This window comes from Mus caroli, unplaced genomic scaffold (assembly GCF_978045245.1).
Source record: "Mus caroli unplaced genomic scaffold, Mus_caroli_1 scaffold_5, whole genome shotgun sequence".
Classification (NCBI taxonomy): domain Eukaryota; kingdom Metazoa; phylum Chordata; class Mammalia; order Rodentia; family Muridae; genus Mus; species Mus caroli.
In genome coordinates this window covers 131,775,798-131,802,812 of record NW_028227260.1, presented here as the reverse complement: position 1 = coordinate 131,802,812, position 27,015 = coordinate 131,775,798, and the positions used below count along the sequence as shown (strand labels likewise).

The 27,015-nt window shown below is 42.0% G+C and overlaps 1 protein-coding gene across 2 annotated transcripts in view; it reads left to right on the top strand.

The window, feature by feature from the left end:
• The window catches only part of Gpc4 (glypican 4), a 114,501-nt gene extending 106,155 nt beyond the window's left edge, over window positions 1–8,346 (top strand). For both annotated transcript variants that reach the window (XM_021153828.3, XM_029473193.2), the window contains exons 5-9: window positions 2,071–2,201; window positions 2,289–2,435; window positions 4,714–4,850; window positions 5,446–5,621; window positions 5,719–8,346. In XM_021153828.3, coding sequence (XP_021009487.1) covers window positions 2,071–2,201; window positions 2,289–2,435; window positions 4,714–4,850; window positions 5,446–5,621; window positions 5,719–5,924 — 797 coding nt within the window. In that variant the 3' untranslated portion in view covers window positions 5,925–8,346. The remainder of the gene's footprint in view (window positions 1–2,070; window positions 2,202–2,288; window positions 2,436–4,713; window positions 4,851–5,445; window positions 5,622–5,718) is intronic.
• The last annotated feature ends 18,669 nt before the right edge of the window (window positions 8,347–27,015 follow it).

Genomic DNA, 27,015 nt, shown 5'->3' with positions numbered 1-27,015 from the left:
CATTAGCGATCAATCTGGCCTTTCCTCACCACGAGGCGAATAAGTAGGTACAAAATACACCCCCCCATTTAAGCCTCTGATTTTAGATGTTTATTATCTATTCATAATATTTTTATTTGGAGCCAGCAATATTTCTTGGCTTGCGAAGGAATGTGCTTTCTGTATGTGGCGGTCCTGACACTTTGACAGCGATGAACATATTTACGTTGTGCTCCACTTGTTTGCATAAGTCGCCTTTCGCTGCTAGCACATCCAAAGCATTTTTCCTCTCTCCTCTAGTACAATGGCATATTCATGCTGTCAGCCTTTCCTTAAAGGTTAGAGGCACCACTTTATTGGTGCTTACCACAATGCAGTCTGAAACTTCATTTGCTGTTACTTTAAGATACTGCACTTCACAGAAATCTGTTCATGGTTGGTGACTTTGGAATTGTAGTTTAGAGAAATGACCTCACACTTTAAAATGTTGTGTAGCATTTGTGGTAGGCTGAAGACAAAAGGTCGATAACCAACTTCGATTTCGTTTACATTTTGATAGTTAAAGCTTCCCCCCCACTAGAAAATTAGGTAGAGGCTCAGCTGGGGTAGCAGCCTAGAGGGACACCCAGCCTTCCGGAAAAGAATACTTCTTTCTGGGTCTTGACATTGAAGTGCCTAGAGGAGTAGACAATGGGGATCTAACTCCTTTTGCTTGTCATTCATTGGCATTGAAAGTGTAAAAGAGAAAACCCCATTTAAGTTACCAGTTGGGCTCAGCTTTTAAGAGCACTTAATTGCTCTTCCAGAGGTCCATCAGGTGCCTCACTATCGCCTCTAAGTCCAGGTCCAGGGGATCAGACAACTGTGGCTCCATAGGCACCCACTCTTCATTTGTATATATATCCACAGACAGACAGACAACACACACACACACACACACACACACACACAAAAATTAATAATAATAAAAAGGAAGCTGGAGAGATGGCTCAGCAGATAAGAACACTAGCTGTTCTTCCAGAGGACCTGAGTTCAATTCCCAGCAACCACATGGTGGCTCACAACCATCTGTCATGGGATCCGATGCCCTCTTCTGGTATGCAGGTATACAAGCAGATGGGACACTCATATACATAAAATAAATAAATAAAACTTAAAAAATAATAATAGTAAAAATATTTTTTAGTTTACTGTTTAATAATTATGCGTCCTTTTCTCCTTGGGTGTGGGGATGGATTTTCATTTCCAAGTGTTCTACTTTTGTGCAAGTATCAGGTAAAAATACCAACTCACAATCCCCAAATGCACAGATGGCAGGAAAACAAATAACAGCTTGTTTTCTTTAAGGAATCCAGTACTTGCTAGAAAATGCCAGGTTCCTCCAAAGTCTAAAAGCCACTTGCAGGTATCAGTGAAGTGACACACCACAAATGGACAATGTTTGTGCAGTGCATGTTGTCTCATGGTTTCACCGGACTACAAAAAGGCGTGTGTTTTACTACTAAATCAGTTGAGGCTCTCACATTGGCAAATGAGCTTATCTTAGCCCCCAAATTGCAAGCCTCAAAGTTTCATTATTTGAAGTCTTTAGAATCCCCTGAACACTTTCATTTCTATTATCCAACTGTGCACACAGGGATCTGAAATGTCTAAATGAAATGAAAGAAAAGAATTGGTGTGCCAGGATTGTAACTGATTTATGTTTTCAAGTCTCGTAAATGGAACCTGAAAGGAAAAGATCCCAGGGAAGTGTCTGGGAGAACAGGCCTGGTACTCTGCCCCCAGCTTCATTGGCAGCTGAATGCTAGCTGACACACTTCAAGGACTGAACAATCTCAATGATAGATGATTCCTGATTGAATTACCACAGAACAGAAAATTCATCTGGCCCTTTCACACTTTAGTATACTACTGATGCATAATGTATAGATACAATTTGAACTCATGGAAATGACTAGAAAATACGAATAAATTGAAAAAAAGTCTGTTTTCTTTTTCTCTCCAGAAAGAAAAGGCTGTGAAATAACCAAGACTGATACTCAGATCTGTACTAATGATATGCTGTCTGTGTTTTTCTCCAAACCTTGTTAGATGCTATGCTGATGGTGGCAGAGAGGCTGGAGGGTCCTTTCAACATTGAGTCCGTTATGGATCCCATCGATGTGAAGATTTCTGATGCTATCATGAACATGCAGGATAATAGTGTTCAAGTGTCTCAGAAGGTATTGAAGGCTGGGCAGGATGGCTAGAGATGCCCACTGTCTTGTCCTGTAAAGTCCCTAATAAAAACTCACTCACTTCCAATGCAGGTTTTCCAAGGCTGTGGACCTCCGAAGCCTCTCCCAGCTGGACGAATTTCTCGATCCATCTCTGAAAGTGCCTTCAGTGCTCGATTCAGACCTTATCATCCAGAGCAACGCCCAACCACGGCAGCTGGCACTAGTTTGGACCGACTGGTGAGCTCTTTAGCAGGGATGGGTGTGTTTAATGGCAAGGAACTGCAAACATTTGCTTCAAAATGAACTTTTCCTTGGAAAGCATGGACGCATGAGTCTTGAGTCTTTTATATTCCAGCTTTTTAATGTAGTTATGTGTGGGTGGCAGTGAATGTACCTCGTTTTCTGTCTCAGAAAGTTCTTGTATCATCAAGGAAATGGGCTGTAACACGTTTCATCTCCCGACTTCCCTTTAATGTCACTGTGTGTTTACTTAGCATCTGTTATATACCTGCCATTAGGTTATGCCCCAGGGGAAGCTCAGAGCAATAATAAGACAGGGCCTTGGTATCAAAAGACCTCAACAAAGGGAGAGTCTAAGCTGTTCAATAGGTTCCAAAATAGCCTAGGACTAAACAACTTAAAACCCTGAATTGATTTCATAGGATAACATTAACTTCTTTTTTTTTTTTTTTTTAACTTCTTATGGTCATGCATGGATTTACTTTTTTGGCCAATAAAACCAATAATGTCGCTGGGCGTGGTGGCGCACGCCTTTAATCCCAGCAATTGGGAGGCAGAGGCAGGCAGATTTCTGAGTTCGAGGCCAGCCTGGTCTACAAAGTGAGTTCCAGGACAGCCAGGGCTATACAGAGAAACCCTGTCTCGAAAAACCAAAAAAAAAAAAAAAAAAAAAAAAAAACAATAATGTCAATTTAAGCCATCCCCATACTATTTGCATTATTTGTGCTATACACAAAATGTCCAGACGTGATCACCATTCACCTTGTACATAGAAAGCAAATGAACAACGACCTCTGGGTAAAAAAAGATATCTTTACCATTGGCTACGGTTTCCTAATCACCTTTTCCAAGTAAATGTCCTCATACTGAAAAGCAATCTTGATTCAGTCCATCTTTATTGTATTTTAAATATTTCAAAAACTTTAGTGATATATTTTAGTGTATTAGATTTTAAAGTTAAAGTGATTTGAGGGCAGAGAGCCACGTGGTATAAGGTGAAAGGAGATAATATTATGATAGGAAAATAGATACTTTTAAATACCAACTCACAATCCCCAAATGCACAGATGGCAGGAAAACAAATAACAGCTTGTTTTCTTTAAGGAATCTGGTACTTGCGAGAAAATGCTAGGTTCCCCCAAAGTCTAAAAGTGACTTGTGGCCATCAGTGAAGTGACACACCACAAATGAACAAGATTACATATATGGCAGCATGCTGTGGTAACCTGGGAATACTAGTATAGTAGTAGTAAGGACCATAGAGCAGGAAGCCTGACAGGACGCTGATGTGAAAGGAGGACAAATAATGTCAGTAAAGTTTTCCTGTGTGATGTGGATGCTTGGTTCAGACTGTAAAATCCTGGAGTGAAAGATTGTGTTTGCAGAGTATAGGGCTGGGTGCACCTCAGATGGCAATTACATGAGGAGGTAGAGAACGGATCCAGGTAGCTCCTTTAAAGTTTGCATTTGAGCTATTAATTCCTTTGAGAGATTATTTATTTCTAAGCGTAAAACCTGTATATTTTTCTTCAGCCCATTCTTGAAACAGCGAGTTGCATATAATCCACAGATACTTAGAAATGATCAAAAAGGTATATCTATAAGTAGTTTGGATTTGGCTTGGTTGTTTGAGATGGCTATATGTTAGCAACGTTATTTGCCTGCTTGTGGTTTTTATTATTATTTCATATATATAAGTGTTTTGCTTGCATGTATGTGTGTGTGTATGACCTGTGTAAGGGTCAGTTAAAAGGCACAAAAGGGCATCAGATCCTCTGAAACTGAACTTACAGACAGTTGTTGTGAGCTATCAAGTGGGTACTAGGGATAAACCCAGATCCTCCGCAAGAGCACTAAGAACTCTTAAGCACGGAATCATCTCTCTAGCCCCATTGTATGGTTTAAATATGTATATAATGTGTTTTGATGATATGTATCCCTGTTATCCTTTTTTGTTGTCTTCCAAGTTAGTCCCCTTTCTACTCGTATTTGATGTGTATGTATGTGTCAATGAGTTTAATAGGATTAATTAAAGAAGCAAGGGTGAGGGGTTATTTACAGAATCATAGGCAGCTTGTCACTGGCTATACATCTGACAAAATGGAATGGGCTTTTGCTTTGTGTCCCAGGCTGATTTGGAACTCACTGTAGATCAGTCAACGCTGACCTCAAACTTGAAACCCTCCTCCTGCCTTAGCCTCCTGTCTGCTGGGATCATACATGGTAGTTTCACATTCATACATGGACAGACCTTTTTCTTCTTTCTTTCCCTTAGGTTACTGATGTCAAGGAGAAACTGAAACAAGCTAAGAAGTTCTGGTCCTCTCTCCCAAGCACCGTTTGCAATGATGAGAGGATGGCAGCAGGAAATGAAAATGAGGATGACTGCTGGAATGGCAAAGGCAAAAGCAGGTCAGCCCTCCCCACCCCCCAGGGAAGTAGCATCCTCTCCCATCCAGATGCCTGGCTGGCCTTCCAACATGGCTCTCTCAGCTGGTACCCAAGGGAAGCAGCTTCCAGTAGGTAGTGATGACAGAAGGTTTCTTGATAACCTTAGGCATGAGCTTCCCATTTAGGTGTTTAAAAAGGCACCCAGATACTTACAAAGGACTAAGCCTGGCAGTAGTTATATTCTACTATTAAGGGCTATTAAAAAATATTTAGTGCCTGTGGCCCTTGTATCAGGGGTCTGGCTTTATATAGCACCATTACTCAAAAGGTCACATTCTCTTTCTTGATTCTATGTGTCCATCCTGGCACACTCTGTGAGATAAGCACCTATTGAGAGAGTGTTTTTCTTTGACAGAATAATTGCCACAAAAAAGGGAATCATTTTCAAAAAGATCACAGGCAGATCACAGAAAGTACACCTTCCCAGGATACTGAGTAATTATAGTTGATTGTAAATGGAAGAACTTCTGTTCCACCATGCTCAGTGGAGATTCTAAAACTGAGCAAAGTCTTCAAGCTAAGTGATTGTGTCAACAGGACCATTTCTTCATTTCAGGTACCTGTTTGCAGTGACAGGAAATGGATTGGCCAACCAGGGCAACAACCCAGAAGTCCAGGTTGACACCAGCAAGCCAGACATACTGATCCTTCGTCAGATCATGGCCCTTCGGGTTATGACCAGTAAAATGAAGAATGCTTACAATGGAAATGACGTGGACTTCTTTGACATCAGTAAGCATTGGTGACTTTCAAGTGCAGGGGGGGGGGTGGTGTTCTCTGACTTGGTGAGAATATGTGCGATGGACTTCCTGTTCTCTTTCCAATGTAGGTGATGAGAGTAGTGGAGAGGGAAGTGGAAGCGGATGTGAATATCAGCAGTGCCCTTCGGAGTTCGAGTACAACGCCACTGACCATTCTGGGAAGAGCGCCAACGAGAAAGCTGACAGTGCTGGTGGTGCCCATGCAGAGGCAAAGCCCTACCTCCTCGCTGCTCTCTGCATCCTGTTCCTCGCTGTGCAGGGAGAGTGGAGATAATTGTCAAACTCTGAGTAAAAGTGTTCGTCATCAGAAAGTTCAAAGGCACCAAGTTCTCACTTTTTTTTTTTTTTTTTTTTTACCATCCTAGTGACTTTGCTTTTTAAATGAATGGACAACAATGTACAGTTTTTACTGTGTGGCCACTGGTTTAAGCAATGTTGACTTTGTTTTTTTCATTCAGTTTGAGGGGACAGCGGGGCCTCCTGCCTTTAAGTTTGTTCCCTCCCTCATCTCCCCCCTCCTTTGAGACTCGTGTTCTGCGTGGCTAGCAGTGTAGGTACAGAACTGTAGTTAGTTGTGCATTGGTGATCTTGTTTTCTTTGTTGGCTTCTCTGATTTTATTTGTGGGGTTTTTCTTTTCCAATTATGGTCTCACCTTGTTTCTCACAAGAAAACCAGGGTCCTTTCTTGGCATGTAACATGTACGTATTTCTGAAATATTAAATAGCTGTACAGAAGCAGGTTTATTTATCATGTTATCTTATTAAAAGAAAAAGCCCAAACAAGCTGGAAAATTTCCATTTATCCCTGTTATTTTAGCTGCCTTATTGGGAGAGAAGTGGAGTTGACTTTGGGTTTTCTTTCTTTCTTTCTTTCTTTCTTTCTTTCTTTCTTTCTTTCTTTCTTTCTTTCTTTCTTTCTTTCTTCCTTCCTTCCTTCCTTCCTTTCCTTTCTTCCCTTTCTTCCCTTTTTGTTCTTTTCTTTCTTTCTTTCTTTCTTTCTTTCTTTCTTTCTTTCTTTCTTTCTTTCTTTCTTTCTTTCATTTATATTAAGTTAGGACAGAATGTGAAGGCACAAGCAGGGTTCTGAGCCAATTGCCAGACTGTGTTCAAACACCAGGACAAGAACAGAATGAGACTTCATTCATAGTTGGAGGTTGGAAGAGACTGCAGATCACCCATTTTTTTTTATTGAGTTGAATCACATGTAACTTGATTTCTTGAACCCACCCAAACTTAAAGTGGACCCCATCCAGCAAAGTAAAGATTCTTGCTGTAGTCTCCCTTGAAAGAAGAGCGGCACTCAGGATGTCCCACTTAGCCCATGGACACGTAGGCTTGAGGGTATTTATTAAACACCAGATAAGTTAGGAAGTCACAGTGTATCAATTTTTTGTTTTAGTGCTGACACTTTCTGTTTTTTTATCCCGATGGCAGTAGCAAGTGACCAGCAATCTCATTTGTTCTCCTGTGTTAGAGTGATGCAGATTTCTGACCTACTGACCACTCTGGGCAGAGTGCCATAAAAGGGAGCTGTCTGGGCTCCGTGAATAGCTGTTAACACTCTTTTGAGCAGTTTTTGTCTTGTGTGTACATATTTGCAGGGTTTTTTTGGGGGGGGTATGTTTGTTTGTTTTAGATTCCAGTTTTTAAAATAGTGTAAGGTTATCTACTTTTTTTTTTTTTGCCTGCTCCTTTTGATCAGTTAAATGAAGGACTTAGAGTGGTCTGCATCCATTTGCTACATATCCCAGGCAAGGAGCCCACAGGGAAGAGAGCTGAGTGCTGAGCTCTGGCATCTTATCTTTTGTGGGAGAGATGAGAATAGGTAAAACTGGGAAGAGCACATCTTCTCATTGACTCTTAGCCACATGGATGGAGTGGCGAAGTTGTCCCAGGCCAAAGACTGTCCACTGCCTTGTCCCCTTGGAAGCCCTTTCCTTGTGTACAAATAACCAGTCAGAAAATCTGGAAAACATAGTAGATCATTTCAAAATGAGTACTCAGGTCTTCAGAAAGACTACAACCATGCAAGTCTCTTCCTGCTCTAAAAGTCATTTAGATCCCAGAATTCTACTGAACTGAAAGCCCACAAAGAGGCGGTTTCATGTTACTATTCAATCTTCAGCTGTAAGAGGAAATCTCTATTTTTATATCGAAACACAATTACTTGATAGCTCAGGGTCTACATTTCACTCAACTTTTTACACCAAATTCTGAAGAATGGTCAAAATAAAATATTGGGGGCTGTTGTAAACAGAGGCTTAATTTTATTAGAAGTAGCCAGTTATTTATTAAAGCACGATGTTAATAAAATAGGCATATTCCGGCTGATGTGTATAAGTGTTTGTTGTTTTTTTTTTTTCTTAAAGCAAATCACAGAAAACATAACTCCATTTATATAAGAGGGAAACTAGATTGTAAATAGCTGGGCTGCCTTGTGAGAACTTGGAAAATGTGCTGATAGTTAGAAAGTACCTCAGTTGTGAGGAATTTCCTTTTTAGCTTAGACTGCTATTACTTTTACTTGGTAGAAACGAATCTGGTCTCCAAAATATGGCTCAAAGAGTTGTCCCTGTAGACCTTGTTAGATTGTTTTTAATTTAAAACCTTGAACTCTGCCCAGCTGTTTTCTTTCAGTCAAGTCCTCCAAACTAATAACATTTTCCGAATTAAATATTCTTGAAGGTTTCTCTGGACGCTCACTGATTTGTTTTCTTTCTTTGCAATTTTTTTCCCTCTGTTGCCCTTTTATTATTTAAATTGTCTTTTGCTTTTGAACTTGAACTATGAAATAAACAAATCATAGATTTTTCCATTCAGGTCTGACTGGACAACTTTTGGCATCTCACCAGCTGGCAGGCTTACCCTCTCCCCCCCACACACACACACTACCCCTCCCCCCAATAGAGAAGAAAGGCAAGTTGAATATTTGAAAGCCTTTAGAGTTTAGAGCAGGAGGCAGAATAAAAAGCCTTAGGCGTGGGCCCTGACTTCCCCAAAGTTAGCTGCATGTGAAGGGTCTGAGTTTTAGCAAGTTATTTATGAGGTACTTTGCTTTCAAACACTTCACATACTCTGCATTGAAGACAAACATCAGAGAAGAGATTGCCAGGGAAGGGGAATATGTAAGGCAAAACAGAAAAAGGTTCATAATTCAACTTGTGTATTGGTAAAGGAGTGAGCACCTAGTATTTGGATAAAAGTGAAAGACGTGCAAAGAACTGATTTACCCCTTTAAGACTATTTAAAAACCAAAGGATTTACATGAAATATAAATTGTCACTTGTGATAATAGAACCAACAATAAAATAAGTAGATGGTGCCATACATAGTTGTACTTCCCGTTTTGTGTTGAAAGAATATGTTTATTTACATAGTGAGAGAGTTTGGTAAGTTAATGACAGTATCTGTTCTCAACCCATGGGTCACCGCCACTTTGGGGGTCAGAGGGACCCTTTCTCAGGGTTACGTATCAGATATCCTGCATTATCATATTTACAATTCATAATCAGTAGCAAAGTTATAGTTATAAAGAAGCAACAAAAATAATTTTATGGCTGGGGGGGGGGTCACCACAACGTGAGGAACTGTATTAAAGGGTCACAGCATTAGGAAGGTTGAGCAGCACTGTTCTAGAGGAATGGCTGCGTCTGTGAGATAGATCTCATTGGAAAATAGAAAATCATATCTTGCCCCCTGGAAACATTAGAAAAAAAGCACTCAGAATCCGTCCAACTCAGAACTTACTGGGGAAAAATGAAGTACATTCTATGATAACCTTGTAGATTGAATTTCTATACTTTTTAACTCATAATTCTTCTAAAACCTTCTATATACTTAAAACGCGAGTTGAAGAGAGCCAGAGAAGGACCTCAGTTGGTAGGATGCTTGGCTAGCACACTTGAGACAGCCCTAGTTTCCATCTCCAGCACCCCATAAATTGAAGGATGGTGCACATGTGGTGCACATCAGAGTGTCACATTTTATTCTCCTAGTTAGGTTAGCTGAAATATATTGAGAGTGAAGGGCTAATGACAATGGATCTGAGTAACTGTAGACACCAACGCTGAGGCCATGACTTCTCACTAGTGCCATAATTTGATATTTAGTGCACATGGCCTTGAATTATCTCAGCAAAGTTTTTCAAGAAGCCATTATTAAACAGAAAGAAGGACCATCTAGTATTATGGGGTACAACTCAAGTGCACCACATTTGTTTTAAGATTCAGCCTTGTTATTACCATTTGAGACAATACTCACCAAGACTATTGGGAAGAATGCAATACTACTACTAATGTTAGGGAATGGGTCAAAGAAGCTCCTTTGACCTGGAATGTATTTGTGATTTCCTCATACAAAGTACTCTTTCTTGATGCTTTTGCAAGATCCTGATGCCCTCAGCATTATCAGCCACCACAAAAGCTAGAGATAAGAGTATTATGAAAATATGTAAATGGATTCTGTTTATTGTAAGAAGTTACCTGTTCTATGGATAAGGAATCATATACAAAATCGTGTGTGTGTGTGTGTGTGTGTGTGTAAAATGGAATGTTTATGGATCAGTGTTTGAAGACACTTCTGAGTTCAGCATTTATTAGTAAAACCTACAGAAATTTATTTTTCAGCACAAATATTCATGTGTGGAATTAGAATATACAGTGCAGTATACTTTTGACATTTCTTTTTCTTAAGATGGTATCTTGCTATTTTGCCCAGGATAGCCCTTAGCTCCTTGGGTTAAGTGACCCTCCTGCTTCAGCCTCCCACGTAGCTGAGGCCACAGATGCATAGCACTGTTCCTGATAACTATTGTCTTTCTCATCCACCTTCCTCTGCATCTCTTTGTTCAAGTGATGTCAAAGGAGTCCAGGAGTTTGTACATGTTAAAGTGTTCTGCAACTGAACTACACACCTGGCCCTATTTTTGGAATTTCTTAACAAATTAACAGAAAATTAGGACAAATGCAGAAGAGTAATAGAAAGAATAATGCATCAATCTCAGCAGATAAAGGCTGATTGTAGAGGACTCCAGAAAGATTACATGACCTTGTACTCAGATCTCTGGAAAGGCCTTTTGCAAGAACTTTGCCATATTGTTCTTTATTCTTGTTTCTTGTATGATAGTACTAGAAGAACATTTGTCTGTGCACATAGCCCCACACATCAACTCTATGATTGATTGGTATTGTATTTTCTAGCACTTAACCTCAGGTAGACCTTACTTACTCAGTCGCTTATGGACTGCCTTCCTCTGGCTGTCAGTGGCCTATGCTTAGGAAATGCAGACTGATTTTAATAATAGCCTAAAGGGAACATAATTAGAAAGGTAAGTCTCCTGCCAAGAAAAAAAATTACATATAAAATGCATTCCAGAGCCCAAATAGCATTTTTTAGGTTTACCACTGCCTGGGATTTTTTTTTAACTCACCACATAGAACCAAAAGTGGACCATTAGCTTCTCTTCATGGGGACTCTACAGTGCATGTATTTGCATATGGAATTGGCCACAGTACCAGTCATTGGTTGACTTTTCTACATGTACGTAGATCTCAACTCTGTTTCAATGAAATGTGTCTTTAAAGGCCCTTCATGGCCCTGCTTGAAACTCTCCTTTCACATGGAATGATTTTTTAAACTCTTGTTATTTCATTCTGAATCGTTTGACACCAGCTTTGGTGGCAGCGGTGAACAGACATTTAGGCACATTTTACTGTGATGAGAGAACAAACTTTGCTATTTAGTTACCTGTGATGTTCTGACAGAATAGGCTGTTGTCTTTGTATTTTAATGCTGGGAAAAGATACCATGACCATGGCAATGCTTATAAAAGAAAGAATTTTCGTTGGGGCTGGCTTACAGTTTTAGAGGTTTAGTCCATTTTCATCATGGTGGGAGAATGGCAGTACTCAGGCAGACATGGGGCTGGAGAAGTAGCTGAGAGTTCTACATCGTGATCCACTGCTAGGAGATCAAAGCCAATGTCTAGAGACACACTTTCTCCAGCAAGCAGACACCCGCTCCAACAAGGCAACACCTCCTGATCCTTTCAAATAGTGTGACATGCAAATCTATGAGCCTCTGGGAACGATTCTTATTGAGACCACCACCGATGGGAAGAACAATGTGATTGACTCTAGGACCAGGGCCACATTGATTACCACACACAGTCCTGCAGATTAGAGATCACACCACCATACAGAAGAGTAAAAGGTCTGGAAGAAGTTAGGAAATGTGTGTAAGGGTGACATGCAAATAAGGTCAAGCAGCTGATTGGGAACAAAGCCAGGTCTCCCATCAGAGCTTGTTTCAAATGCTGCTGATCCTTCTGTGATCTCTTACTCCTCAATAGCTTAATCATTAGGAAAGAATGAAACTTGTCAAGCTGGCTACCTGTAAAGGTACCCTAGCCCCGAGGAAGGGCTAGGGGAATGGCTAGGAAAGGTCCTGAGTGACTTGGCTGACCTGAGTAATGGAAGTCCAAGGCCACCTGGAAACATTCAAATCGCACACAGTATTTGTTTGCTCCATGGACTTTAAAGCTGAAAGAGATCCAGTGATCTTGCATGGTGCCTACGTGATATCAATATGCCTGCTCTTAAAGAACCAATATTAAATGATCCTCCAGAACAGCCTCCAATGATCATGTTAAAGGGGCCTGGGAGGTACCCTGGCACCTGCAGTGCTGGGAAGGTTCAACTAGCTGAACAATGACACAAGCTGATGAGAAAAAAAGAATGTCACAATTTCTGTAGGGAAAATCCTTACCTACTTTGTCAGCTGGGACTCAGTCTTTTTTTTTTTTTTTTTTTTTTTTGGTTTTTTGAGACAGGGTTTCTCTGTGTAGCCCTGGCTATCCTGGAACTCACTTTGTAGATCAGGCTGGCCTCGAACTCAGAAATCCACCTGCCTCTGCCTCCCAATGGGACTCACTCTTGAGACAAGTAAAATCACCTTCAGTAAAGTAAGACCCAATGGGCATAATCTGGGCTTCTAAACACTGAATCTTCAAAGTTAATACCTGAGTCAGAGATTGGACAAGGAATAAAAACCAATAAGCACTGTTGTAAATGGTGTGAGTGAGTGTGTGTGTGTGATATGTGTGTGCACACATGCATGCAGAAAGTCAGAAGTTGACATGGGACATCTTCTCTTTAACTGCTTTCCCCCTTGTACTTTTAGATAAGGTCTGTCACCAAAGTTGGAGCTCAATGTTTCTGCCCCGAGGATAACTGTGCCCTCCCCCAAACCCTTGCTGAGGTTACTGGAATGGGGTCCTGAGCCCAGTTCTATACTTAGGTGCTGAGGATTTGAACTCAGACCCAGGTCATGTTTTCACAACAGGCATTCAGCACCCTGAGCCAGTCCCTAAGTAGGTTGTTGTTAAAAAGAGATTTCTCAGCCAGGCAGTGGTAGTGCATGCCTTTAATCCCAGCACTTGGGAGGCAGAGGCAGGTGGATTTCTGAGATCGAGGCCAGCCTGGTCTACAGAGTGAGTTCCAGGACAGCCAGGGGTACACAGAGAAACCCTATCTTGGAAAAAATTTAAAAAGAGGATTCTCCTACTGGATTTAGATCAAACTAAAGAAAAAAATTCAAAGTCAGAATCCATGTTTTAGAAACAAGTTTTCTGTTTAAGACATATCTCCAGTCCAGGCTGGCTGTGAAGTTGTCATACAGCCAAGGCAAACTTTGATGCAGATGACTCTCCTGTGTTCTCCCAGGTGCTGGGGTGGCAGGTGTGTACCACCACATGCAACTGAGAAGGTATTTTTGACTTGCCATTTTCCACCCAGGAAAGGGACCCAAAGAAAGCTTTTGTTATGAACACGTGTCCCAGCATGCCCATTTGGCAGTGAGCAGGATGGAGCAGGTTCTGATCTAGGTGTACTCTGGACCTTCCACTTGCCTCCAGGGTACAGAGACAAAGAGACAGTGCAAGCAGCAGGGTTTAGGGCTCCACCATCAATAAAAGGACAAGCAAGACGTGGTTTGTCAATGTACCCTAGGCATGTAGGTACCTTTTGCAAAAAGTCATTCAGCCAGACTCACTGAGCTCAAGACACTGTTAGCTGATGGTGGCTATCCAATAGGAAACACAATCCTTAGGTTGCCAAAGAAATTTCCAGAAAAATGAAAGAGATTATATTTGAGGTGCTTGTCAGAGATAAGCTTTCTGTATTTATTATTTTGATTTACCCTGCTCATTAGATTATCAGCCTACATGTAAATCAGGCATCCTGGGTAGACCCATATATGCCCCACATTACACATTTTCCAGTTTCTTTTATGCGCAACTTAAACTATGTCCGTGCAAAGAATCTAGAAATCTTTGTCAACTGAGAAACAGACTAGAGACATGAAGTGCCCACAGGATGGCCAGTCACTGGATAGCAGCAGTCTCTCTCTCTCTCTCTTTCTCTTTCTCTCTGGGTGTGTGGGCCTTGAAAACCACATAGAACTTGAGGCAAGACTATAATTTATGACATATCCTTTCCTGGTCTCCACGTGGGAGGGCAAGAGGAAAAAAATGTGAAGCGAGGTCTCTCCCCCAAGGAAGCCCCGTCATCCCACTGGAGAGGCAAAGCTGGCCAGGAAACACGCCAGTGAGTACATACGTTCTCAGCTGGCCTGCAGGGCCCTGGACAGCTGTGCACCCCTATGGAGGGGGAAACAGATAATGCTGGCCTCAATGGGAGGGTAGAATTTCAATAAACAAGCAGAAGAGGGAATTAACCTCAGAGCTCCTGTGGGAAGGACTCATGATGGGTTTTTCCTGTTGTGTGAGTGTTACCAATTGCCTCAACTGTGGGACACAGCACTGGCTGCTATGCAGTCAGTTTCAGGAGGAAAGGCAGGGAGGTTGGGCTGAATTGTTGTCTGTGGATCATAAAGGGTGAGTGGGCAGTTGTGCTAGTAGTAAGGAAGGCAGGAAAGAATTATGCTTTTAAAAAACAAAGCAAAGGGGATAGAGAGATGGATCAGAAAGTAAGGACACTGACTAACCTTTCAAAGGACCTGGGTTCAATTTTTATCATCCACAGGGCAGATTACAATCATCTGTAACTCCAGCTCCAGGAGATTCAAAGCCTTCTTCTGACCTCTGAAGGCACAAGGCATCCACGTGGTACACTGATGAACATGCAGGCAAAATCCTGGAACACATAAAATAAATAATAATAAAAAAGAAGAAATGGGTATGTGGCTCCATAGAAAAGCTTTTGCCCATCATATACAAACAGGTTTCATTCCCCAGAAGGACACTAAGCCAACAACAGAAGAGGCTGGGCTCCCTAGTACAGGACTACAGAAGGATGGTCAGAATGATGACTTCAAAAAAACAGGCAAGGACATCTAGAATTTAAGTGGATAGGTTTATATGTGAGTTCTTGTGCAGGGCTAGGCATGATGATAGTGGGGATCATGGATCTTTTACAGTTGTTCTTTGGATCTACAATGTGTTGAGAACAGTGCTTTCCAGTGTAAGGGGGTCCAGCTCCTTTTAGACCCCTTGTCTTTTAGCCATCCCCAGACAGTCTTGATTTGATATAACACAAAAGGAAGTCTAACTTCTATTTTATTTACTTACATTTTTGGCGACAAGATCGCGTATATTTGCTATGTAGCTTAAGTTGACATTGAGCATCTGATCCTCTTGCCTCTACCTCTTGAGTGTTGGGATTATAGGCATGTGGCACAATACATAGTTAATGTGGTGCTAAGGATGGAACCCAGGGCTTTGTGCCATGCTAGGCAAGTACTCTACCAACTGAGCTATATTCCTAGCCCTTGATGTCATTTAAGTAAAGCATGTTAAAAGTGATGGTTTAATGAGAGCAAAAACAAGATTATGATAGGGAGGGAAAAAAAAAACTAAAGAAAGGGAGGACAAAGAAAGGGGGAGGGTAACATTATATGTCTCAAAAAGAAAAAGAAAAAATTCTTTGTAATGAAAAGTACTATAGGTGCAAATAAAGCAGCAGATATTGGTAATATAAAAATATGGTCCTCCTAATTTCGATCCCCATCACACCTAATTCTTCTAGGTGTGTATATAGACCTGCATGGTTTTCAGCTCCCCTTAGGACCCTGCTTCCAGAAGCATTCCAGAAATGCTCGACACTTTAGGCCACCCTCCGCTGCTCTGGCCTGACTCTGGAGAGAAACACAGGAAAGAATCCCTGGAGTCTGTCTTTTCAGGTTGCATCCTAAGATTGCATGGGAGGTGTGATACTTTGTCAGCCATTAGGCGGCCAGTTAGTGGGATGAGTGAGCTCAGTAGAGCATAGCCTACAGAAGAGCTACTCAGGTAGGGTGGGAGGGACTGAGCTTTGTTCTCTCTCCCCTCTATGCCATCTTTGGTATCTGAGATCAGAATGAGCAACCAACAAAGCAAGTGTGTCTGTGTATTTCTCTGAAATGAGGGTCAATGTGGCCCTTTCCAGTGCAGAGAGTGGTTGTGAGGATAGACTGGGAATAGTTCTTTTGGGATCTGGAAAGGAGAATGGTGTTCTACGGATATGGGCTAGGGTACAGAGATCTACTCTGTCATAGAGCTTTTCCCAGATCAGTGGCTGTTGTGAAATCTCTTCCTCACCAGGTGCTTGGCAGAGGGATGACTTCATTTCTGAGATCTGGTCATGGAGCTTTTCCTTCTGCAGTGAGCACAAGGTGGAACATGGACAGCAGGAACCTCTTCTGCAGGGACTCTGAGATATACCATAGCCCCATCAGTCCTCTTGATCCATCTTCTTGGGCTATATGCCTTGTTCACAGTTAGCATAGACCTGGTCTGGCTGCAAAGCCTGTGTCTTCTGCCCAAATCCAATGATAGCAGGAAGATTACCTTCACATGAAAACTCTACTGCTGAGTTTTGCTAGGAAATCAGCAGTCTAGACAAATGTGAGAAACCTATTTTATCCTGGCACTAAACCCTTGGCTCAATCTTCAGTACAGCATAAATGAAATGTAGTGGTGAGTATCTGTAATCCAAGCACAGAAGCAAGTGGGGGAACAGGAGAATCAGAAGTTCAAACTCATTCTTGACAATATAGTGAACCTAGATTCGCCTACATTTGGCTGCTTATTAAAAAAAAAAAAAAAAAGTAGCCGGGCGTGGTGGCGCACAACTTTAATCCCAGCACTTGGGAGGCATAGGCAGGTGGATTTCTGAGTTCGAGGCCAACCTGGTCTACAAAGTGAGTTCCAGGACAGCCAGAGCTATACAGAGAAACTCTGTCTTGAAAAAATAAAAACAAACAAAAAAACAAACAAAAAACAACAACAACCAAAAAAAAAATAATAAAATAAAAAGTAAGGGAAGAAAATGAGGGAAGAAGAGGAGGGATGGGGAGAAAAGAGGGAGTTGAGGGGAGAGTTTATTTTAAGTCCGTACTAATGCTGTGTCCACACAACCAAAGGAAAGGAATGCATCCTAGGCCTTTTCATAGGTGGCAGGCAGCACACTCAGGGGACTCTCAGCTGCTTACCCTCGGTCCCACCTTTCCCACCATAGTCCTGCAAGGCTCTGAGTTTCTGGGAAAGTGCCACCCATACTTTATGGATTACAGTCCTTCTCTCTTGGTCACATAGCAAAGAGACACCAGCTCCTCTGGTTCCAGGGTTGATACAAATCACAGAGAAGCACTGTAGAAGTGTTCCCCATGTCTAATTCCTATCTACTGCCTCCAAAAGAATCCAAGTTGTCTGTAGAAGAGCAGGGGTTGAGAAGATGTGTGCTGGTGTCAACGAAGGACAGGGACTCATTAGATGTTTGTCATCTTTCCTCTTGGGTCTTCAATGGTTTTCACAATCAAGCCTTTGGGGAAAATCAATAAAAGAAAACAACTTTCAGGGCGCATCGACCTGTGGTTTCTTTGCATAACAATAGTCTAATGGTACTCACATCTGGAATCATCTGATGACACTCACATCTGGAATAATTTGAAGTGATCTTCATCACTGAGTTCAACTTAGGGGAATCTGTAAGTTAATTTATCAGTTGTGCTCTGTTTACAGAGAAAACCTAAAGTTCAACTTGAAGCCATTTGGTGGGAAGGCAGAGACAGGGTCTGCCCACATAGCTCTAGTTTCCCTAATTTTCACCCTGTTGCCTGGCACAAGGTCTGATTTCAAAGTACTGGGATGACAGATGAACACCAGGACACGGAGGTCAGCTTGAGCAGAGTCACTAGATGAGTGCCTTAGGAAATTTTCTGGATATATCATGGGACCAAATGTGGCACTGTTTTTTTATTTTACTTTTTGTCACCATGACAAACACTGTGATCAAAAAGGAACGTGGGGGAGGGACGGGTTTATTTTATTTCCAATCTCGGGTGACAGTCAGTCTTTGAGAGAGGTCAGCCAAGAACTCAAGGCAAAGTCTTGGAGGCAAGAACTGAAGTGAAGACTATGGAGGAACACTGTTCACTGGTTTGCTTTCCTTGTTTACTCTTAGCCAGTTTTCTGATACAATCCAGAAGTAACACTTCCAAGAATGAGCGGGGCATACCTATATCAACCAGCAACCATGAAAAGACCCCCACAGATATGACCATGGGTTAATCTGATAGAGACAAGCCTTCAGCTGAGACTCCCTCACTTAAACCTGAGTTGTGTCAAGCTGATAGCAGAAGCCAACTAGAAGAGAGACCTAGAAATTTCTGTGGCTCTTGAGGGCCCTGCCTTACCCATTGCACAAACACTGATAGGGCACTATGTGCCAAGCATTGTGCTAGACACTAGGGACATATGAATGAAGGAAAATAGACTTGGAATCCATTGTGGTGGATCTCACCACTAGAAAGAGAGATTAAATGATCATGCCAATGACAGTAATTACAAGGGGAAATAGAACCCTTCCAGACAAAATACTCTAACTAGGGCCTTAGAAAACTCTACGTCTAGTTAGCAATGATGGCAGTACTTAAAGTCTAGGGCAGCCCTTCCTCAACTTGGGCACTCATCAGAATTCCCCAAGAGTTTGATGAACTGCTAGTTGCTGAGACCCAGCTCCAGATTTTCTGACTCTGCAGGACAGGAATGGAGCCCAATCAGTTGTGTATTTACTGTCCCATTGAGACAACACTTAGGAAATCACCAGTCCAATCAAAGGACTTTGGAGCTCTAAAGCCCTATTGGGTAGTCACTTGGGGTGTCTGCAGAGAAATACTGGCAGGAACAGAATGAAGCAAATTGCCTTAGACTGCTAAATTTCTTGTCAATCTTTCACATTGCTAAATTGAACGGAAGCACTCACTGTCCACTGTGCCTGCCATACCCTAAGGTCCAGAAAGGGCCAGAGAAGTGAGAAGCATGTCATTTTAGAAAGTATCAAGGATTCCCCTGCACAGGATCCGTCTACAAGGGAAACTTAAGTGCAAGTTAGGTTATGGGACTGCTATTAGACCAGGACGAGAGGAAAAAAGGAGACTCTAGGAGATCCCATTGTGCGTCCTTTGTATCATTTTCTGGCTCATGGGTTGGAGAGTACTTTCCTCAGGAGATCAGCTAACACACTGTGATGTTGGATAAGATGCTCCTGGTTATTATACATAGTGATAGATCCAACTCAAAGTAACTTTGAGGCATGTTCTATCTCTAACCCATAGGCCACGTGCAGCCAAGAACAGCAATGAATGTGGCCCACCACAAAATTGCAAACTCCCTTAATGCAGTATGAGGGTTTATAGCATTATTTTTGTAAATTAATTGTGTGGTTCTCAAGTGTGAACACTGTAGATGGCAACAGTGTGTTGCAATGTCAAACAACTGCACATGCCTGAAGGCAATTTATCATCTTTTATAATAAGAAACGGTGATGCAGTGAAGTGCCAAGGGTGGTTAATTCTATCCTCAACTCTGCTAGTTCCACTGTATTGGACAGTCTACCTGGTGGCTGCAATATTATTGTAGCAGTCCTAGTGACAACACATCCTTATACACCACTTTCCAATGGTAGCAATAAGGAACCATTTCCCTTGGATCTTTTTGGAAGAGCTGAGAAAATGTTTTACAGAAAGTATGATCCTGCAAGTGCTTAGAACTTGGCTTTCATGTCCTGAACCATAAATCATTAAGGGAACTAAGATTTACTTCCTGAGCTGAGGTCAACCCTATCTGAAAGATGTACCTGTGGGAAACAACATGGACCCAAGTCTATCTGGGTGTGATTGACAAGGAAGGGAAAGATCACTTGTAGGCAGTCCAGTGGTTTGGCTATACCTGTGGTCTTCCTAAGGGACGGACTAACAGAAGCAGAGCATCATACCATAGGTGGGCTGAAGTAAAGCTCCAAATGCATTAGCCATTAGCAATTTTGGCAATGAAAATCTGTTGAGCTTCATGGATTGTCCCAGAAAACAGAACTTAAAATATTGTTATGTTCAGATGAGTCAATGGTAAATTGAACATGATGGTAAAACGAACCATAAAAAACAAAACAAATCGCCAGGCATGGTGGCGCACGCCTTTAATCCCAGCACTCGGGAGGCAGAGGCAGGTGATTTTCTGAGTTCGAGGCCAGCCTGGTCTACAAAATGAGTTCCAGGACAGCCAGGGCTACACAGAGAAACCCTGTCTCGAAAAACAAAAAACAAACAAACAAACAAAAAACCAAAAAACAGCCCATTTTAACCCACCTAACTTGCTGTTTAACCGAGCTTAGCAACACACACTGTTTAAACGATTGTTCTTTCCCCCTTGTGATACTGGGCCTCTACTTTTTCAGCATCACAGAAGATCATCATACTGTGCATCACTATCCTGGGCTTAGATCAAAATTTAGGCTTCAAGGCATGATTTCCACTAATGAGCATAGGATTTGCAGTATCTTCTCTAATTTTACCTTACTATACACAAGAATGGGTTTCTTTTTATGGTTTTCACACACAGCTATCTGTGTTCCTTGCTTTTCATTTGTTCTGCTATCTTTCCTCCTTCTTGCTGGTGCATTTCCATCCTCCAAATAGTTTCCTTCTGCTCTCTTGTCACATCCTACTCACACCTACACTCCTCTGTGTGTGTGTGTGTAGTTAGATCTAGATTATTCATGAGAGAAAACATACGGTATTTTGTCTTCCCTCTCTCCTTATATCATCCCATGTTCCTCCCTCTGTTCTGATGCTTTCCTCCTTCCTCAGAATCCATGTTCTTCATCCACATACTACTACTACTACTACTACTACTACTACTACTGCTACTACTACTGCTACTACTACTGCTATTGCTGATGCTACTACTACATACACACATACTCTCTCCCTCTTTCTCTCTCTCTCTCTCTCTCACACACACACACACATACAGTTTTTACATATGAGAGAGAAGATGTAATAGTTGACATTCACAGTCTTTCCCACTTTTTAACATGCTAATCTCTAATTTCACCATTTTCTTGAAAATGACATGATCTTGTTCTTTAAAATTGACTAAATGTCATGTACACTTACCACACTTTCTGTATCCATTCATGTTGATGGGTGTCTAGGCTGTGTTCATATCTTACTTATTATGATTTCTGCTGCAATAAACATGGTTGTTTGGCATTAAAATATCTTAAGCCCTACCGTTAGAAGTCAGGCACCATCTCCTTATAGTTTATCCAGAAACTAATATATCCTTTTCTAGAAATATACCAGCTCAACTGACTCCCATAGTCCTCTAAATGTCATCCAGGCTGAGCTTGAATCCTTTTCCATTATCTTTTCAGTGGTCAAGTCAAATGGTTGAGCAGTGGGTGCTTGAACAACTCTCAGAACAGGAATCTCAGTACTGTTGACGGTGTTCTATCTTTAGGAAACTCTACACATTAGGATTTCTGAGAACCACAAAATGTACATAGGCATACCGAGTGCTCACCTGTGAGGGGACACAGCCTTTGAACTTGCCATCAGAATTTCTACTAGAAATGGGAGTTTTGGGAAGTTTCTAACAAAATTTTTCTTGTAGATTTATATGTGTTGCCAAGCAAATAAACAATCAAATATTTTTGGGAAAGGTGTCTGTCATTGGCATTAAGATCTTTAGGTATCTTTTTAAATACTCAAACCTAGTTTTATTGGTTTTTGTTTGATTGTTTTTAATTTCTATTATTATTAATATTATTATTATTATTATTATAGATTTATCTATCTATTTTATGTAGGTATACCATAGCTGTCCCCAGACACCCCAGAAGAGGGCATCAGATCTCACTACAGATGGCTGTGAGCCACCATGTGGTTGCTGGGACCTGAACTCAAGACCTTCGGAAGAGCAGTCGGCACTCTCAACTGCTGAGCCATCTCTCTAGCTCATTATTATTATTATTTTTATTTTCAGTTTTGTACACTGCTGGTATTGGAACCCAGGGCTCTGCATAAGTATTTAAGCATGTTAGCACTGAACTACAGCCTCTGCATGCTTAAAATCTTAACAAAAGTTTAGACCATAATTTAATATTTGAGGTGGGTATTTTAAACAAATGTATTAACTTGAAAAGCAATCCCTGTAGGGCCAGATAGCAGAGATAGCTTGGTGGGTAAGCATGCTTGGGCCAAGCTTCATGACCTGAGTTCAACCCCTGAGACCCCCATGATGGAAAGAGAGAGCCTGAGCCCTCTTAATTACACTAATCGCCACATCCATAATAGCCATCTACAGTGCATGCATTATTTACTTTGTCACCCCCAACTCCTGCAAATTGCTCTCTGACATCCATATATGCACTGTGACACACAAGCACACACACAAATTAATTAATTAATTAATTAATTAATTAATAAGTAGAATAATTCAAGTGTTCTACAGTTTTTAAGAATGAAATCAGTGTCGATAGGCTCCATATTGCTCTCTTCCCAGTGAGATAAGAGAAGCCTAGCTAAAGCTTGTGACTGTTCCTGTGGAAAGGGACAGGGAATGATGTTAGTGGACTGCCTGTGTTTCAGTGTCTTTCTCATTATCCACCCATATGAATCACCTCTTCCTTACTAGCATGAAGGAAAGAGATTATATTAGCCAGAGCTCTGGATTCTACTTTATTTTCACATACCTTACTTTACTATGATGCTGTGTGTGTGTGGAAGTTTATATGAACTTTCAACTTGCAAGGCTCTAGAATCACCTAGGAGACAAACCACAGGGCGTGGCTGTGAAGGCAATTTCTGCTTTCAGTGAATTGAGGTGATTAGACTCGCCGTTAATGTAGGCGGCTCCATGTCATGGGCCAGAGGACTAGACTGAAGAAAAAGGAGAAAGCAAATTGAGCACCGTTTATCTTTCTTTGCCTCTTGACTTAAGATGCAATATGACCAGCTGCTTCACATTCCTGCTACCATGCCTTTCTTCTCATGATGCTGGGCTCCTTTGAACTGTTAGCTGGAATAGACTCTTTCCCCTTAAGTTGCTCTTTGTTAGGCATTTGGTGAGAGCAAATACAAAAGGAACTGATACACCATGAAGTTTTTGTTTGTTTGTGTTTTTTGTTTGTTTGTTTTAGCATTCTATCTTTCAAAGGAGATGATACTACTTTTAATTATGAGATTGATTCTATCAACAATGACATTGATATGGTCATGATGATATGACTGTATCATGTCAGAATGCCATCAATCATGCCATATTTCCTTCTCATCCTCCTTTGCCTGTTTCTTTCCTACACCAGCTATCCTGAAGCCACTTTCCTTTGTACCATCCTCCTCTTCCTTCTCCCCTCCTCTTCCTGTTCCTCCTCCTCATTCTCTTCCTCCTCCTTCTGATGCTGCTCCTCCTCCTCCCCTCCTCTTCCTCCCCCTCTTCCTCCTTCTGCTGCTGCTGCTCCTCCTCCTCATTCTCTTCCTCCTCCTTCTCTTCCTCCTCTTCTTCCTCTTCCTCCTCCTCTTCCTCCTTCTGCTGCTGCTGCTGCTCCTCCTCCTCCTCCTCCTCTTCCTTTTTGACCTTCCTTCTTTTTTCCTGTCTGCCCCAAATTCAGATCTGGCTTTGAAATTGGTATTGACTTTGTCAAAGTATGCTGAATGCAGAGTCCCGCTTTATAAAAGGTGATCAAAAACTTGACCCAGCCATCTAACTTACAATTATGTATTCAATGTCCTAATAGTCACACTGGCCTTTGCTTTGCAAGAGAGATCTTTGCCTTTCTAACAGTGTCTGTTGAGGTCAGTCAATAGGGAAGGCCTCTCACAGCAATGCACACTTGCACCTAACCCGTTAGTGGAACATGTGATTACATATACAATTTTCTTAATGTCTTTTTTTTTTTTTCCAGAGAGGGCCTCATGTTGCACTGAGTGAACTTGAACTTTCTCTGCAGCCAAGGATGACTTTGAACTTCTAATCTTCTTGTCTCTATATCCCAGGTATTAGCATTACAAATGTGTCATAGTCTCCAGGGTTTCCTGCATACTAGATAAGCAGTCCACCAACTGAACCCCAGTTCTAAATGCCATTTTCTTAAACAGTCTGAAGTTAGTGAAGGCAAAGTCTGGAGTACAAGTCAAGGGATTTTTTTGCCATTGTGGTGGTTTGAATAGTAACATACCCCCATAGACTCATGTGTTTGCATGTTTGGTCGTAGGGAGTGGCACTATCAGGAGATGTGGCCTTGTTGCAGGAAGTAAGTCACTGTGGAGGTGGGATTTGAGGTCATACATACACTCATACACTCAAGCTGTGTCTAGTGTGACAGTTTCCTACTGCTGCCTGGTGATCAAGATGCAGATCTCTCAGCTCCTGCCGGACATCTATTGGACGATGCCCTGCAACCCATCATGATGATAATGGACTGAACCTCTGCAAGTGTAAGCCAGTCTCAAGTATTTTCCTTTATAGGAGTCGTCTTGGTCATAGTGTCTTTTCACAGCAATAAAACCCTAACTGAGACAACCATCATCCCAATCTTTTGGTGTTAATCTCTGTACCAGGGAAGCCAAGTTCTCTCCAAGCTCCCTTAGCCCTGGGTGGACTCCATTGCTGAGAACTATGATGGGACTGTATAAGAAGGGGAGGGATTTTCTTAGCAGGTTGCAAACAGTGCTTCAAGTCCCAGGGATTTTGTGCATAGCTGTAGCCAGGACATATACTTGGAAGGAAGCAGGACTTCTGGGAGGAGGGGGGCAGTTCTCCTCTTTTGTCAAAAGCCATTGGCCTCTTGACAGTATGGACACATGGTGCTTGGTGTGAGGCTGTGACAGGAGGTCCCATTAAGTTAGTGGTAAGTCACATCATTAACTCCTATCAAGCATCCTGAAAGGTTAGACTCTTGTCATCTTGTCACCCATGACATACTTTTCTGACAGTCACAGCTGGCATGATCAAACTAATCACACCAAAATGTGCACAATCTCCAACCCACAGATTCTGAAACTTAGATTTAAAAATAAAAACCCGTTCTCTCGTTAGCATAGGGTGAAAAGGATGAGAAGTGGAATTTGAATTGGTATTTGGGCCTGGGGGACATTATTCATTGAGGACTTAGGTCTGAGTTGTAGGCACACTTCCACTGACATTTTAGTTCTGAGGAGGAGAAAAATGAAAGGATTATGATTACATGACAACAGGTGAATAGTGAACATACAAAGTAGTAATGTGCTATCTACTACCTCTTAGGCACTGACCATGTGCCAGCCACTAATGAACACTATTGCTTCTTTCTTACAACGACCCTGTACAACTAGGCTATCACTGCTCTTTTCCAGATGAAGACACTGATGAATATTAAAATGAATGGATTTTTTTCCATGATTAAAGACGAAATGGTAAATCCAGGATAGGCTTCGTGGTTCTTTTCACAGGGATGAGTGTGGCAGACAAGCCCTCGACATAACAAGCATATGTCCTGCTATTGAGTCATGACTCCAGTCATAGAACCAGGGTTTGAAACTAGGTCTCTTTGAGTCTATTACTCCAAAAACACATCAAGATGTTACAACTTGGTTTCTTTTGGGACATAGCCCAGGCTAGCCCTGAGCTCCCATCTCTATTCCCAGAGTCCTGGCTTTATAGACATGTGCTACTGTGCCAGGTTGAAAGTCCCAAGCTTTAATGAATAGGCAAATAATCTAGGAATCTTTCTACAATGTCTCTCTGCTTCAGTGGAATTGAGGAAAGGGCTCTAAAGATTTCCTTTCACAGGGCTTGGGATGTTTGATATTTTAATGCTTGCCTTGTATGCAGAGAGTCCTAGATTAGATTTCTTCCTATAAAAGCTTTTTTTTTTTTTAAAATGAGATTTCCTTTAAAAACAAAACAAAACAAGACAACAAAACAGGGGCCCAGAGAATAGGAGCACTGCTGGTCTGAGGACCCTATTTCTGGTATCAGTGATACACAGCCCATTATAGTGCCAGAGTTGTGCGAGTTGTATGAAATTCAGAGTTAGGTCTGGGAAAACCTGTGAGGAAAGTCAGGCTCATCCCAGGCCCTTTCAACCTCCTACCTAACTCCCATTCCCCATGCCCCAGAGGCTCAGCCTGTCTGCTTTTCCTCTGGGAAGACCCGCATTTTGACAAGGAGCAAAGTTCTAAGCTGAGGCAATTGTCATTTGGGGATCTGAGGCAAGAATGAGGAGGAAGTAAAGACTGCTTCCAAATGGTGCAAATCTCTCATTAGCTCGGAGAAAAACACCAGCCACTGGACTGGTTCACATCCTCGGGAGAATGTGCCACCAAGATGCTCTTCAGAACCTTGTTGTGACTTGCTGAGGGAGAGATGGTTTCTATTTCGTTTATACTTTCAGCTCTTCCCCTGAGGGAAAACATGGCTTCTCTTGCTTACTGAGCTAAGAACAGGCAAGAGCCTGTCTAGTAACGTGGCCAGACTTGTCGGTTAGCTATTTGGGGAGCAGATAAGCTCAGTGAGCACTCAGGGTTGAGGGCACTGTGAGTGGATGCCAGCCAGACCACCATGGCCCAAGCCAGCTGATTATACAAGGCGGATCCCACTCTGGAGAGGGGGCGGGCTAGTGGGAAACCGGGGGCTGGTTCTCTGTGGCCTAATTTGAGACGCAAGTAAAAATGTGTGTTTGGGAATGGAGAAACCCATATTGAAAACAGGTGCTGTTTGGGCTTTTGCTTGCTTTCTAAAATGTACCGTCTGAGGCCCACATTGCTTTTCTGGCTCCAGAATATTAGCCGTGCTGTGGGTTTGCTTGAGCCTCTGTTCTGATTTTGAGGCCCTCTGACAGTCATCAGGAGCATATGGTGGGGGAGGAGTCTCAGGGCTCACCTAGTGGTGAAGAGCAAGGGACAAGAATGGGCTGCCTGATGCTGGGAGCAGCACACAGTTCATCTTCTGTCCCACCAACAGATGCGTCCTGAGCATGGTGGGGGCAAGTTACTCTGCAGTGCCAAGTTTACTCTGAGACCAAGCTAGCAGCCAGGCATCACACAGA